We start from the raw sequence: 16,448 nt of genomic DNA, 5'->3' as shown, positions 1-16,448 counted from the left end.
TTTTTTTCCTGTGGAGGAAATGTTATATAGATTTCCCAGTTTCCCCACTCCAGATGGGAAATCTGTGGGGAGGAGCTTTAAGCAGCTGCTGCCACTCTCAGTCACAACTTCCAAGAGAGACTGTTCACAGAGCTCCTGTGCTATGCCTAGTTTGGTTCCCTGCCTTCACACAACACGTTTGTCGGAAAGCCCACCCCTGTATAAAACCGATCACTGTGGGAAAGCCTAACCATATTAAGCTGGAATTTAGGGAAACAGTGGTGCCCCACATAAAAGTACAGCCCCTGTCTGAGAACTTTACAGCTCCATTATGCCTGTTTTGAATTGGCCCTCCAGGATCTCATACTGCGTGGTGCAAAATTGATTTGTCTCCTGTTTGGGTTTTCCTTAACAATACTTGAAAGACTGTTTTTTGCCTGTGCTGAAGGCAGGCTAAATCACCCAGGGTGACTTAGCGAGAGCTTTTGCTGGGTCTTGAAAAGGCAAGTGTTTGATAATTACAGTTAATTGACACTGCAGGAGCAAGACTGCTATGTACAAAGCTGACCTCCCAGGCTGCCTGCCCAATTTAACCCCTTTATTTACAGCTTTGTTCTATGAAAATGATCACACTTAGGCACTCCGAGGGCTACATTAGATCATGTTGTGCTAAATGTTACCCTGACTTGCTCCAAATCACTGGCTGCCGTGGTGGGTGGTTCTGGGAAGTAAAGAACACTTTGATGGCAAAACAAGGGTGAATTCTACCAGATGTTACTGAGAGAAATGGAGGACATTAGACTGGATAAGCCTGAGCTCGACACACAAATGTCATTTTCAGTGCAGCCATAATAATAATAATAATAATAATAATAATAATAATAATAATAATAATAATAATAATAATTTATTGTTTGTACCCCACTCCTCTGACTGGGTGTATATACTTCCAGCATATACAAAAACAAAACATGAAACATTAAAAAGCTTCCCTATACAGGACTGCCTTCAGATGTCTTCTAAAAGTTGCATAGTTATTTATCTCCTTGATATTTGATGGGAGGGCGTTCCACAGGGAGGGCACCACTACCAAGAAGGCCCTCTGCCTGGTTCCCTGTAACTTCACTTCTCACTGTGAGGGAACCACCAGAAGGCCTCTCAGAGCAGCATGTCATACACACTGACATTAATTTAGTTTTACTCTTGAGCGGGTTCCCTTACATTACTATTACACCACTGAGCAGGTGAAAAGAAGAGAAGAATGATCATGTGCATTTCTGTGACTTACATCAGTTGAATCTGCTGCTGCGTACATTATATCCATCCAACCTTTGAAAGTTGCCTAGAGAAAAAACAGACTAATATAAATATGATTAAGGTAGGTCAATAGGTGTGCTGAAAGAGGGTGGGGAAAACCTAGTGAATCTTTTTGAATTCTTTGCATCAGTCTTCACTCAGAATATATTGTGCAGATATCCACACCTGCCTTTGAGTAAATATAGGGGAGTGACCCAAAGGATGCTGGTGTCTCAGATATGACACCAGTCCTGCTCAGCTCAGGCTGTGAGGCATCAGCATTGATGAGCTAGCCAAACTTCAGTGGTAGAAAGCATGCTTTGCACACAAGACTCTTTGATTCAGTCCCTGACATCTTCAGTTGATAAACTTAAGTAGCAAAACTTAGAAAGACCCTCACCTGAGACCTTGGAAAGCCAGTCAGAGAAGGCAGTGCTGTTCCAAATGAGTTTGGCTAAATCAAGCAGAATTGGCTAAAGGTCGGGTTTGAGAGCTAACAGGCAAAGTAACAAGCCACCAGGTCCAATGGGCATTCCTGGAGTCCTTAGAGGATATTACTAATGCTTTGAGCAATTAACTTATGGCTATAGTTATTATACATGGGACGCAGGTGGTGCTGTGGGTTAAACCACAGAGCCTAGGACTTGCCGATCAGAAGGTCGGCGGTTCGAATCCCCACGACGGGGTGAGCTCCCGTTGCTCAGTCCCAGCTTCTGCCAACCTAGCAGTTCGAAAGCACAAAGTGCAAGTAGATAAATAGGTGCCGCTCCAGCGGGAAGGTAAACGGCGTTTCTGTGTGCTGCTCTGGTTCACCAGAAGCGGCTTACTGGCCACATGACCCGGAAGCTGTCTGCGGACAAACGCCGGCTCCCTTGGCCAATAAAGCAAGATGAGCGCTGCAACCCCAGTCGGTCACGACTGGACCTAATGGTCAGGGGTCCCTTTATCCTTTATAGTTATTACACACTCAGAAGAACAAGTGTTACTTAGAAAGAAAGAGAATGGCTTTTGAACCTATACACTGAGGGAGTTATTGCAGCAACAGCAGCTATCATGCTTTTAAAGGTAAAGGTAAAGGTACCCTTGCCCGTACGGGCCAGTCTTGTCAGACTCTAGGGTTGTGCGCTCATCTCACTCTAGAGGCCGGGAGCCGGCGCCGTCCGCAGAAACTTCCGGGTCATGTGGCCAGTGTGACATTGCTGCTCTGGCGAGCCTGCACCAGCACAGCACACGGAAGACCGTTTACCTTCCCGCTATAAAGCGGTACCTATTTATCTACTTGCACTTTAAGGGTGCTTTCGAACTGCTAGGTGGGCAGGAGCTGGGACCGAAAGACAGGAGCTCACCCTGCCGCGGGGATTCGAACCGCCGACCATACGATCGGCAAGTCCTAGGCACTGTGGTTTTACCCACAGCGCCACCCGCGTCCCGCGTCATGCTTTTAGGTATCACTAAGGGCAACAGCACCAACAGTGAAGGTAGAAAGGAACAAGAGAATGAGAATGTGGAGATAGATGCATTGTGCTATAAGACCTACCACTTGGAGAAGAGCCAGGTAGCCAGAGCCAACATTATCAAAATTCACTTTAACTGTAATCCAGTATAATATCCCATCGGTCCTGTTGTGCTCCTTACAGTCACTGAAGTTAGTAATTATGGTCTCATTTACGCTGCCATCTTCATCAGTCATGTTAACGCATTTTCCAAACTTTCCTGCAAACAGATTGACTCCCACAATGCTGAAGATGAGCCAGAAAATGAGGCAGACCAGAAGAACGTTCATAATAGATGGGATGGCGCCCACCAAGGCATTGACCACCACCTTCGAAAGGTGGGGAAGAGGGGGAAGAGAAAGGGAATGAAACGATTTTTTAAAAGTCAGAATAAAAACATCTTACCTGAAATAAATTAATATTCAATTACCCACCAGAATATAATAGTACACAATGAAATTAAATATCAGCAAACAATATTTAAACAGAGATTTACTTTTAACAATTATAATAAATGCCGTATTTTTTGCACCATAACACTCACTTTTTTCCTCTAGAAAGTAAGGGGAAATGTCTGTGCGTGTTATGGAGGAAATGCCTACGGGTGGCATGCCTACGGATTTTCCTCCTCTAAAAACTACCTGCGTGTTATGGTCGGGTGCGTGTTATAGAGCGAAAAATACGGTAACTACCAAATTATAATCCATAAAAATATCAGCAAGTCACAATGCATAAAATACCACAATACATACAAAACAAAGACACACAACTTATAAAATTATTTTTGTAAAAAAATATATCCATGAACTTCACCATAATATATCTAAATAACAAGAAGGAAAAAAGATTCCAGGGCAATAAACTGTGCCTTTCAACCTCCCACCCCCACCCCCAAATATTAATTGTGGATTCAGACTGCATACTGAATGCCCCTACTCAAACCCATTCATAGGAAAGCTATGTCAGATCAGATCAGCAGAAGTATATTTAATCTCAGCAAAGCATGTTCAGGTTGAAAGGGCACCTTAATAAGTTTACTACTCCTTGCCACTGCCATCTAGACCTCAGTCCAAGCATGACAGATTCAAGTCGGTGTTCTCATGCAGTGTTAGAGATCATGATGGGGCATAGAGAAGGGGTGGTCTCTTAGGCATATTTGGACCAAGTGGTAAAATGCTTTAGAGATGAGAAATAGCACCCTATGTTGCACACAGAACACAGTAGGGAGCTGTTGCAGGTGATGGGACACTTCAGTGAAGAGGTGACTTATTTCAAGAACGTGATGGCGCTACGTTCCATGGAGATAGCCTGGTGCCATTTTGAAACCTGTGCTAGCATGAATGTCTTCTGTATCACAGCAACAGGCTGCTCTTGCCCTTGAAGTAAATCTGATTTTCAAAGCAATTTGAAGAACATGGTTTGATCTCTGCAGCCTTAAATCCACTCCCATGGTCCTCATACTCTAATGTTCCCATACTATTTACCGTCAAAGTTAACTACTGTGTTGTGGGTAACAAAGATGTCTCCTGGACATCTATTGCCACTGCTATTTTTCCAGAAAAAGGGGTGCTGGAACTCACCACAAGTGCCTCCCTTGTTGCGTGGCGAGTTCCCGCCCCCCACCAGGATAAATAAAGACACGAGACACCATAGTTTAAGGTTAATGGGTGAATTAGGCCACAACTTTATTGAATTCAGGAATGAGAGGCATTGGCTTAGGCATTGGTCCTAACGACTATCCGGCTCCAGCCCATTTGCTGGAGACACGGGGAAGGGTTAACACTATATCGGGGGAGTCTCCTGCTGAGGCACGTCGACTAGGAGCTCCCCCGGGTCACCGCTCTGGGGCGTGCCTTTGGCCCACACCTCCATAGGCTTCGGACAGGGCCACGCCCCCCGGAGTCCTTTAACGGACCACCCTTCGCTCACTGGGGGGAGGTGATGGCATTCCTCCCCACACACACATCCTCTTAACCCCTTCTTACCAATGCCTACCGCCACACGAGCAGGCTGGGGGGGTAGACGCGGCCGGGATTCCCCTGCTCTCGCGGGGGCTGAAACCAGCCCCCGCTCACGTGAGGAGTGGCTTTCTCTTAGAATGGCAATGGCACCCACCTGAGAGGGGCTGGAACTGAGTTTCGGTAAGTTCTGGCTGAAAAAAAGGCCTGTCTATTGCCAACAATATAGAACATGTTCATAAAACTCTCATGACTCGCAGGAATCTTTGATGTGCCAAATGGGAATCCCTGTTCCAATCTCCTTTACCATCCCCTCATCACAGTAGCCTTCAAAAGAAACAATTTACAAACCAAAGGCCTTTTCCTAGGGCTAATGTTCAGTGATGGCGTTCATTCAACTTACCCTCATCCCTTCAAATCGTGACAGGGCTCTTAATGGCCTCAAAGCTCTTAGGGTTCTGAGAGACTTTATGGGACCCATGTCAGATTGTCCAGCCAAAGTTGCTACGAGGGTTACTAAGGAGACCTGCAGAAAAAGTAGTGAGGGGAGATGTTCAGTAGCAAAAGCACAAAGGAACAATTTCACTATGTATCTTAATCTGCCTCCTTGCCATGCACAAACATCTTTCAAACATGCTAAAGCACCGCTTTTTTGAATTATGGTGCTGGAGGAGACTCTTGAGAGTCCCATGGACTGCAAGAAGATCAAACCTAGCCAATCAGCCCTGAGTGCTCACTGGAAGGACAGATCCTGAAGCTGAGACTCCAATACTTTGGCCACCTCATGAGAAGAGAAGACTCCCTGGGAAAGACCCTGATGTTGGGAAAGATGGAGGGCACAAGGAGAAGGGGACGACAGAGGACGAGATGGTTGGACAGTGTTCTCGAAGCTACCAGCATGAGTTTGACCAAACTGTGGGAGGCAGTGGAAGACAGGAGTGGCTGGCGTGCTCTGGTCCAGGGGGTCACAAAGAGTCGGACACGACTAAACAACAACAACAACAAAAAGCACTGCTTCAAAACAAAAGCATAAAACCGTTTTACACAAATTGCAGGGCTTCCCTTTAGGCAAGGAGAGTGCAAGAAAGCCCAGTCGCTATACCTTGAAAGCTAACGGCACCCATTCCACAGAATGGTTCAAAGGCAACACTTACATCTACAATTATGAAATCAAGCCAGCACCAAACATTTGTGAAATATTTGTGGAATCCATAAGCCACCCACTTCAACAGCATCTCCAGGATAAAGATGTAAGTGAACAATTTGTCGGCATAATCCAGCATGATTTTAACATTTGGTCTCTCACTCAAGTGTATATCTTCAAATGCCTGGAATAAGAAAGTTAAGATGTATCTTGCTACTGATCAAGCAGAATTTTTAATTTGCAGACTCCTTTACAATCTTTCCTTAATTGTGTGAATGTACTGCAATTTTCCAATCCTACTGCATAACCATAATACTGGAGCTGTGCCAAACATATATATATATATATATATATCTCCATGAGAACTTGGGGGCACAGGACACGACAAATGAATGTTCCCAGGCAATCATGTACTAAATGCAGTGATATTACAACACTGGCAACCCATAACATAAAATACTCAGGGTGGCTTACAATAAAGTAGGGATGCTTAAAATTCTCTGCACCTGAATTTTTCCTGGAAAAACTATCTTACCCAGGTTGTGGAACAATAGCAATCTATTAGCGAAAACTTTCCAGATTTCACCTGGACCACTGTCAATGTGACATTTTGTGATGGTTTTCAGTTCTTTCCAGCCATTAAATGGGACAGCTCAGTCGGTAGAGCATGAGCCTCTTAATCTCAGTGCCGTGGGTTCGAGCCCCATGTTGGACGAAAGATTCCTGCAGTGCAGGGGGTTGGACTAGATGACCCTCATAGTCCCTTCCAATTCTACATTTCTATGATGTAATGCCTCCCTCCTCTCCAGGAGGAGAATCTGCACATCAATATTTATTTAGTTATTGTATTTATTAGCTGCTCTTCTTCACTGAAGATTACGGAGTGGCATACAATAGGGTCGCCATATTTCAAAAGGTGAAAATCCAGACACCAAAGTTAATGAGCTTTTTTCAGGGGGGGGGGAGGATTTGCCATAAATAAATTGATGGTAAACGTGTTGGCAGGGACTGCCTGGCTTTTGACTTGCATCCTGTGGTAAGGCAATCCGCTGCGGCCACTGGTGCGCTGGGCTCAGCCGAGGCGCCAAGACTGTGTTGCCCTTTTCGCTCCAAGGTTGCCCCAGCATGCTGCTGGCACAAGCACAGCTTGGGGTGAGCGCAGCTCCCCAGATCCTCCAGCTGTTTGGGGTTCGGGGAGACGGAGTGGGGCACAATTTCCAGCCAATCCCAAGCCTCTGCATTCCTCTCCGGATTGCCTTGCTGCGCTTCCCGCCGGGCGCGCAGCAGGCGCCATGTCTTCTCCGGCCACTTTGTAGTGCACCGGACACAGGAAGGACAGCGAGGGTGCTCTCAGCGATCCCACGAGGAGGCTCAACGGGCACCTCGGGCTGCCTGCCAGGGTGAGGCCGCCCTGGACCAATGAGGCAGCCAGCAAAGAAGGCCCATCCGCCCCGGCTCGGCGGGCGAAGCGGAGCGTGGCACTGCAGCTGGACTCCTTTTTCCCTGAAGACTGGCGTGCGCACACTTGGAGTCTCCTAGTTTCTCCATAGTGAGGCGTCCCAGCACCGACCCCTCTCAGAGACCCTCACTTGAGGCAACATTCCCAGGAGCCGCAGGGACCCCAAGCCCCACCCAGGAGCTCCCTGTCTGTCTCAGCACTCTGCAAGGGCAAGGGAAGGGCCAGATTGGAGGCGTGGGTCCCCTCAAGGACTTACTCCGCCTGCCTCGACAGAAGTGAGGGGCACCTGCCCAGCCAGGCTCTAGCCAGGCGTGTGTCCGTCCGTCCCCTATCCCACTCACTTAGACATTTGCTTCCTTTTCTGCCTTCTTTTGCTGCTGCATCTGTGACTGGAGCTGTTGGGGAGGCTGCATTGGGTTGCATGATTGGGTTTCCCCAGTCATTTTAACCCTTATCGGAAATTTTCCCCCAGACACAATTTCTGAGAGCCTGGTCCCTTCTATGTCCGGGAAAACCCAGACGTATAGGCAGCCCTACATACAACAACTAGCCAGCAGGTGACATGATTATATACAGTAATTCATTAAACTAATGAGCACATTAAAACTACTAAAACACTTGACTGGTGAAATACAGTACAGAAAGGAATCTTGATATGGTGGCACGTGCCATGCTGGTAAAAGAATAACGGGTCCACCATAATCTCAGAGAAATTTGGCCTTCCAAACAGTGTTTCCAGTCTAATAAGATTAAATAAATATCCAATGGTGGTGGTGATAGAGGCGCATGAGTATTTCCCCAAACAGAAAACCTGATCCAAGCACCCAGTCAGGCTTCATTCTCGCTCCAATCCTATGCACTCTTACCTGGAAGTGAGTTCCCATTGAACTCAATGGGATTTATATCAGAGCAGACATGCATAGGATTGCACTGATCAATGGTGATTAATACCATCTGGCTAGAGCTCCAATTCCCAAAGCAGCAAAATGTGCCCCCTGTGTTTGCCAGCATTATTTCATCTTGGAATGGGGTGGTGGTTTAGAAATATAATCTTTCTTTTCTCTGCTCTGTCCAGTGTGCCACTTAAGCCACAGAGTTTTGTGTGTGAGAATCAGATTAACATACCAGAGCTCCACTGCTCAGCAGAATCATGAACACAATGAAGCTTTCAAACCAGTTGTGCTCTACAATTCGGTAGCATGTCTTTCTTAGGTTCCACCATAATCTGCCTGGAAACTTTTCAGTGTTCACCATACACCAAGGATAACGCTGCGCAAGTTCTGAAAGAGACACACAATAAATAATAAACCACATTATGCGGTTAGTACAACCCTTGTACAAGTTAAACAGTACTGGCAAGGGGACTGACTATTAGCATGCATCCTGCAATTAATGAAAGCTGGTGTTACGGAAAAATCTAGGTGTGAGGCTGCTCAGTCACCCAGCAAATAGCTGTAGACCAAAGTTTATTGCGCAATAGGTTCAAAGAGCAAATTTGAACCCCGAGGATGGGGTGACAAAGACTTTTAAAACTTTCTCACCATATCCCAGAACACAGTTCGCACAGCATCATTGCTACATCATTGCTACATCACTGACATGTCACAAAAGGGGAGGGGTTAACCTTGGCAAACATGTCCAGACAACATTTTTGTGTGTATCTGAAGAAGTGTGCATGTCCAGACAACATGTTTGTGTGTATCTGAAGAAGTGTGCATGCACACGAAAGCTCATACCAAGAACTAACTTAGTTGGTCTTTAAGGTGCTACTGGAAGGAATTTTTTTTGTTATGTCCAGACAAGTCCTTGGTACACGACTAGCATAAGCAGACATGGCAGGGCAATAGAAGTTCCTTTGCATGTCTGGAGCCTGAGGTGAGTCAGGTGATAAGATTTGGCTTCCTTTGGCTAACAATGAGCCCAGCAATTGTCACCTCTGGGAACTTCCTGGATTCCTTTTTCAAGGGGAAAATAGCTTTGGAATGGAGGAATCTGGGAAAGGAGATGATTTTATATTATTCCTAAAGCTAGGCAACCTCCCTGAGCCGTCAAGTCGACAGGACACATTCAGGCATAATATTTGTAATATTTAACTTTAAAGATGTGCCCCCCCCCAGTAATTTCCATAACACTGGTGATCCCCACCCCCCTTCCCATCACTGCTCTTGCTTGCATCATTGTCAGCAAGTGGAAGCATCCCAAAGAAGACCAGAAGCACAGGCTGGCCATTTTGGGTTGCAGCCCCGTGATTCTGAAATTATGTAGCCCTGCCTTGAATAAACTGATGAAGTGCATCCTTACTTTCGGGAAAACAATTATCTGGCTCCGAGTCCTCAGCTAGTTCAGGGATCTGCTTCAGGAATTCTTCTGAGTTTGCTAGGTCCACAGTGCTGCCTTCTGAGCAGCTGATAATGTCAGCTCTCTGCAAAAGAAAAATATAGCCTTGAGTTTTCTTTTTTACCAGGCATTGTCTGTCGGTTTTGCCTAACAGGAGTGCAACTAGAATTTTATATTAATGTACCATATTTTTTGCTCTATAAGACTCACTTTTTCCCTCCTAAAAAGTAAGGGGAAATGTGTGTGTGGCTTATGGAGCGAATGCAGGCTGCACAGCTATCCCAGAAGCCAGAACAGCAAGAGGGATCGCTGCTTTCACTGCGCAGCGATCCCTCTTGTTGTTCTGGCTTCTGGGATTCAGAATATTTTTTTTCTTGTTTTCCTCCTCCAAAAACTAGGTGTGTCTTATGGTCTGGTGTGTCTTATAGTGCGAAAAATACGGTAGTTAGCAGCCACATGTGGATTTTAAGAAATTTTATGCTAGGCATATTGGGAGGAGTGATTTTCACATCAGGACCACGGTGCATGGGAATGGGAGATTTAACCTTTCAATTCCTAGGTGAAATCCTGACAAAACCCAACCTCCCTGCACCACAGTGCAACAATTAGTCACCGGAGTCAATAGGAGGATTTTTTCCTAAGGCTAATATTTGCACTGGGAGGGAAGTATCCCTGCCTCGATCATAAGGGTTAAAGGGTTAAACCTCATCTCCCCACATGGTATGGTTTTGGTGCCTGGTATTAAATAAAACAAAATCAGTGACACACTTGCTGTGTGATTAATGTAACACATATAAATTTCTGATCTACAAAATCCATTTCAGCACCAAAAGAGAGGTTCAAAGGCTCTGAATCAGCACGCCTTACCCCTCAAAACAAGCAGGCAGGCAGGCAAGCAAGCAAATTAACTAACTAACCAAACAAACATCAGAGGCACACAAACAGTCAAAGGAAGATACTCAAAACAACCTGCTTGGGTTTCAATTCAACACATTGAATGGTGAAGTTTCAATTAGAGTAGTGACTTTGTTTTTTGTTTCGTCCGGATTTCAATGCAACATTTTTTTTTTAACCCAGTTCTGCAATCAGGGGATTTTATCCTCCGGATTATCATTATCTGCTTTTGCCTTTCTTTATTGGTGAATAACTTTTACCTCTTTTTGTTTTGGTGATGAGGACCCAGCTTTCCAATGCATACTTGTTTCCCCAGGAGAGGAGATTTCAGATGTTCGGCTCCAGGCATCGGAACTCTTGCTCCGCTCTCCTCTCAATCGCAGCTGGTTTTCCTGCTGAAGATAAGCCACATTCATCTGCACTCAAGACCATGCCACGTATTTGTTGTTTTTCTTGGGGGGGGGGACCCTTTCCCTCCTACTGTTAGTTAAAGCCATGGGAGCTAAAGAGAGGTGTATTTCTGTGACTCAAACAAAATTAATGTCATCTGTAGGGGAGTGGATTCTAATTGGGACTTAATTAGAAGTCTAATTGGCAGAATTTCCCCCTGCACCGTTTTCCAGTGAAAATCTCTTGCCCAAGCTGGTATTTGCCTCGCAGAGGGAAACATACAGGTATTCATAATGTAGTTGTATGTTGTGCCTCACAGGGCAAATAGCACTGGAAGAGGGCATTTTCATGCAAGCATTCAGGAAAAAGATAAGGTCTCTTCCACTCCCACTACATTCTTTATCAGAATCCCCACAGCCCCTGATCTCCCAACATCACATATACTTTGGCCTTCCGGCAGGCAGCAAATCCAACAGCTTTATCAAGCGCTTCCTGAACCACGGTTCATTGTTGGTGAGCTGTGGTGGGCCTATTGGGTCACGTTGTGTATGAGTAGCCTGTACCAGGTCTTTAGGTGGAGTAGCTACATCACACAAGGGAAATGCACTTTTGTTTCCCTGGTTATTGCTTCTTCTCAGTGCCATTTTCCTTCTCCGCCCTGATCCTCAGCCTCACTTGCCTGACACTGCCTCTTAATCTGATTGGCTGCAGCCGCCCATGTGGTTTTGTTTACAAAAGTTACCAGGTTAGATTAGCGTCATGATGTTTCAGGATGTGATCAGTCAAATTTCACGCGAATGGGCGGGGGTGGTGGTGGAGGGAAGCTGTGCTAGGAAATGACGTGAACAATTAATAATAATAATAATAATAATAATAATAATAATAATAATAATTTATTATTTGTACCCCGCCCATCTGGCTAGGTTTCCCCAGCCACTCTGGGCGGCTTCCATAGAAACCAAAAAACACTAAAATATCATACATTAAAAACTTCCCTGAACAGGGCTACCTTAAGATGTCTTCTGAATGTCAGGTAGTTGTTTATCGTTTTGACATCTGATGGGAGGGTGTTCCACAGGGCGGGCGCCACTACCGAAAAGGTCCAGTATACCTGAAGGAGCGTCTCCTCCCCCATCGTTCTGCCCGGACACTGAGGTCCAGCTCCAAGGGCCTTCTGGCTGTTCCCTCACTGCAAGAAGCCAAGTTACAGGGAACCAGGCAGAGGGCCTTCTCGGTAGTGGCGCCCTCCCTGTGGAACGCCCTCCCACCAGATGTCAAAGAGAACAACAACTACCAGACTTTTAGAAGACATCTGAAGGCAGCCCTGTTTAGGGAAGCTTTTAATGTTTGATGTATTAGAGTATTTTAATGTGTGTTTTTTTGGGAAGCTGCCCAGAGTGGCTGGGGAAGCCCGGCCAGATGGGCGGGGTACAAATAATAAATTATTATTATTATTATTATTATTATTATTATTATTATTATTATTAACAGCACACAGGACTGCACTGAAACAGCCTATGAGCAACGGTGAGGGAATGCAGCTGGTAACACAGTTAGGGCAGAAGCTAATCTTGTTCCTCATGAGGTGACCTCCTATTAGCACAATCACATCATTGGTTCTGCTTCTCATTAATTCTACAGTGTGACAGAATGTTCAGAAAGTGGGACAGAATATTGAGGACTGACATTAATATTGCTGTCTCCATTTCTGTCCGCTGCAATATTTGTCCGCCTTTCCTTGAACATGGAAATGTGGCCTTCAGCTGGCTCCTTACCTTCTCAGCATATTCTGTCTCCATGGCTGCCCCCTGCTTCCCATCAGCATCTTCAGACCCCTCGCTATCGGACTCGGGGGCAGCAATGGGAACACAGACAAACACATTGGGGTTGCTGATGAAATCATCCGGGATATGAACGGAGCACCTCTCCCCGTTCTTCTCGATCTCTCTGTTACCATGACAGTTCGGGAGATCTTTTCGAAGCTCCAGCCCGTTCTTCTCAGATTCACATTTTATTTTCTTCTGAGCTGCCTTCCGCTTGTACCCAAGAGCTTTGAAACAAAAAGCCAACATGGCCTGTTTTGCTGCATGAAGCCCTCGGTGGATCCGAGCGAAGGCAATTTTAAGGTTGTTCGTTTCTCGGTCGTCTTCCGGGAGTTGGAGGAGGTTGTCAGTGCTGAACGAGTTCAGCAGCAGGGCAATGAACAAATTGAGCACCTCAAAGCAACGGGAAGAGCAAAGGTTTAACAACATTTCTAGCATAATTGTTTTGGTTTTTTCTGAAGAGAGATGGAAACACCCAATTCTGGCATGACCAGGACAAGGAAACCAACCAACAGCCAGGGACAGGCAAAATTTGTCAATTTTGGTTTCTCCCAGTTTCTCATTTTGTCAACCTTAAGTTCAGTTCTCCACATTTCCACATCAATTGATGTGTGTGGGGTTTTTTTATTTTTTTAAAAAACCCATGAAAATTCATCAGCAGTTTAGTGTAAATTTATTGTGATATACACACTTTGTATGCAATTTTGCCTAATATACGCATTTCTGGAAAAGATTTTCTGTGCTATAATGCATTTTTATGTTAGCTTAATTAATATATGCTTTTTAATGCACATTTTACCCTAGTTGTATGCATTGTCTACTCTTAAAATGATACATCTGTTTTCATTCTTATTAATTCTTTGCAAACTAGTTTTAGAGCATAGGTGGAATGAACAAATATCGACAAATTGGAGCAGAGAATCTCTCTACAAAGTCAGGTAAGAGTGAGAGGCAGGTAAGATGCTTTACTTCCTTCTCCTGTCTCCTTATTATGGAATTTTATTTCATTTCCCAATGGCTTGAGAAAAGACTGAAAGAAGAGTTTGGATTTGGATTTGATACCTGCTTTATCACTACCTGAAGGAGTCTCAAAGTGGCTAATATTCTCCTTTCCCTTCCTCCCCCACAACAAACACTCTGTGAGGTGAGTGGGGCTGAGAGACTTCAGAGAAGTGTGACTAGCCCAAGGTCACCCAGCAGCTGCATGTGGAGGAGCGGAGACGTGAACCCGGTTCCCCAGATTACGAGTCTTAACCTCTACACCACACTGGCTGATGTGAAAGATGTGAGAACATAAGAACAGTAGAAGGGCCCTCCTAGATCATGTCAATGGCCCATCTAGTCTAGCCTCCTGTTCACACAGTAACCCACCAGATGCCCATGGGAAACCTGCAAGCGGGACCTGAGTACAACATCACCCTCCCCACTTGTGATTCCAAGAACCTGGCAGAAGCAGCCCAGGACAGATTTTCTGGAATATTACCATTCCACATACTTGTCTTGTCTTATTTTAAAGATACAGCCTGAAGATGGGCTTTTCAAACACATTTTCCCTTTTCATTAATAGCAAAGCAAAATTTTGATAAAAAGGGGAGGGAAACCAAAAGGTATCTGTAAACTCACCACTAAATTTCCAATCACCATGACCAGCAAGAAGACAAGCAAGCACATTGATTGCTCATTGACCACCATGCAACCCCACATGGTTTCAATCCATTCTCCACACAAAATTCGGAAAATAACAAGGAAGGAGTGGAAAAAATCTTGCATATGCCATCGTAGTTTGCAGTCATCGGCCAATTTCTTACAATGAGTCTTATAGTTGCCCCCAAATAGCTGCATTCCAAATACAGCGAAGATAAAGACGATAATGGCCAGAACGAGGGTGAGGTTGCCCAGAGCATCCACCGAGTTTAAAATTATCTTAATAAGGGTGTTTAAGGTTGGCCAAGACTTCGCCAACTTGAAGACTCGCATCTGTTGGGGAGGAAAGTATTGCATTGTTAGATAACCAGAGAACAGAACAGTTTGGCAGTTTCTATTTTTTGTAGCCTTCAGTTCTAACTCTGTTTATCCTTCTTTTCAGCTTCATCTTGCCTTTTTGTTCTCTTTTGAACATATTGTTATTTATTATGTCCGACCCTCAGCAGCCAAACAAGTGCCTATGGGGAAGCCCCCGAGCAGAACATGAATGGAGTAACACACTCCCACTCATTTTTCCCTAGCAACCGGTATTTAGAGGCATGCTCTCTGCGATGCTGGAAGTAATAGTTGGCCATCGTGTCTAGCGCCCACTGATAGCTTGTCTCCTTCATGTCTCTCCCAAGCAGCACAGCACAGGAGCTGGCCTTGGACACATATTTTCAACTCCCTTCCTGGTCCTGAAAGCACCGGGTGGCCTTGGGGAAGTTGCTGCTTCTTGCCCTCAATTTCCTCTATCTGAAAATAACATCCCTCACAGGGCACATCTGGAGATTAGCAAGTTAATTCTTTCACAGTGCTCCACAGATGTATAATCAATAGTGATCTTCTGCAAGAGATGTAGCTCGTGGGAAATCCTGTCCTATATGCCCATGAAAAAAGAAAGGAAGGAAGAGGAAAAAAGAGAGCGAGGGATTACCAGCCTCAAGGTCCGTAAAACTGTAAAATTTCCTTTCCTGCTGCCTTTCTTCCCTGACGCCTTATTCTCTTTGGGTTCACTGCTCAGTTCAATGATGCTTATGAAGACAATCACACTGTCAAAGATATTTGAGCGCTGCTGAAAATAATAGTAGGGATCCAGCGCAATGATTTTCAGGATCACTTCTGCAGTGAAAATTCCGGTGAAAATCTGCAAAATAGAAGTGGAGATGTCAAATCTGCATGTTCCAGAATCCTCTCTCCTCATGCCGGGGTTAGGGACAGTTCACATGACAAACAGGCATGTTGAGAAGTCCGCAAACCCTTCCTGAGGGGCTCCATTGCGGTCTGGCACTCCCTCCATCACCCTTCACAATCAGACAAGGGAGGCCCCTTGGGCTGTGTCCCGGGCAGCAAAGGAGGTCCCTGGGCTGAGTTTGCTGCCCAGGCAACAGATCCTGCCAGCTCGCTCAATCAGCCACTTGTGAGTGGCCAAGGGGGTGGGCCGCTCCTGGAGGGTGGGCTCAGTCTGCTCCCTGGGCATATAAGAAGAGCATGCGGCTTTTTCCTGGCAGCCACTCCTAGAGTCAAAGTGAATGGCAGCATGTCTGCCACCTTTCCTTTGGCTTGCGCTATTAGCAGTGGCATAGCGTGGGGGTGCAGGGGGGGCCGGCCGCACCGGGCGCAACATCTGGGGGTTAGGGTTAGGGGGCGCAAATCCACGGGTTAGGGGGCTCAAATTACTTGCCTTGCCCCGGGTGCTGACAACCCACGCTACGCCACTGGCTATTAGACAACATTGTGAGATTTATAATATTAAATATAATTCAGTTTCATTTGCAGACGATATTCTTTTGTTTATTTCGTACTGTTCAGGCTAGTATTCCCATCTTGATGCAAACAATAGGTGCTTTTGGTAGAGTATCTGGTTACTCTGTTAATTGCTCCAAATCAGAACTGATGCCAATAAGTCAAAACCTGATTACCCATTCATCCAAGGAATATAAATTCCAGATTTGTTCAAAATCTATTAAATATCTAGGTATGCTAATACCA

At 45.4% G+C, this 16,448-nt stretch overlaps 1 protein-coding gene across 1 annotated transcript in view; it reads right to left on the bottom strand.

Moving 5' to 3' along the window:
• The window catches only part of LOC114607608 (sodium channel protein type 5 subunit alpha-like), a 47,612-nt gene that overhangs the window by 10,311 nt on the left and 20,853 nt on the right, over nucleotides 1–16,448 (bottom strand). Inside the window, 9 exon segments of the mRNA XM_077936713.1 lie at nucleotides 1,268–1,321; nucleotides 2,813–3,097; nucleotides 5,130–5,252; nucleotides 5,881–6,054; nucleotides 8,455–8,609; nucleotides 10,239–10,248; nucleotides 12,726–13,166; nucleotides 14,397–14,750; nucleotides 15,394–15,603. Coding sequence (XP_077792839.1) covers nucleotides 1,268–1,321; nucleotides 2,813–3,097; nucleotides 5,130–5,252; nucleotides 5,881–6,054; nucleotides 8,455–8,609; nucleotides 10,239–10,248; nucleotides 12,726–13,166; nucleotides 14,397–14,750; nucleotides 15,394–15,603 — 1,806 coding nt within the window.

Source organism: Podarcis muralis, chromosome 12, assembly GCF_964188315.1.
Source record: "Podarcis muralis chromosome 12, rPodMur119.hap1.1, whole genome shotgun sequence".
NCBI lineage: Eukaryota > Metazoa > Chordata > Lepidosauria > Squamata > Lacertidae > Podarcis > Podarcis muralis.
The sequence above is the reverse complement of the archived record's forward strand: the minus strand, read 5'-3'. Positions and strand labels throughout refer to the sequence as shown.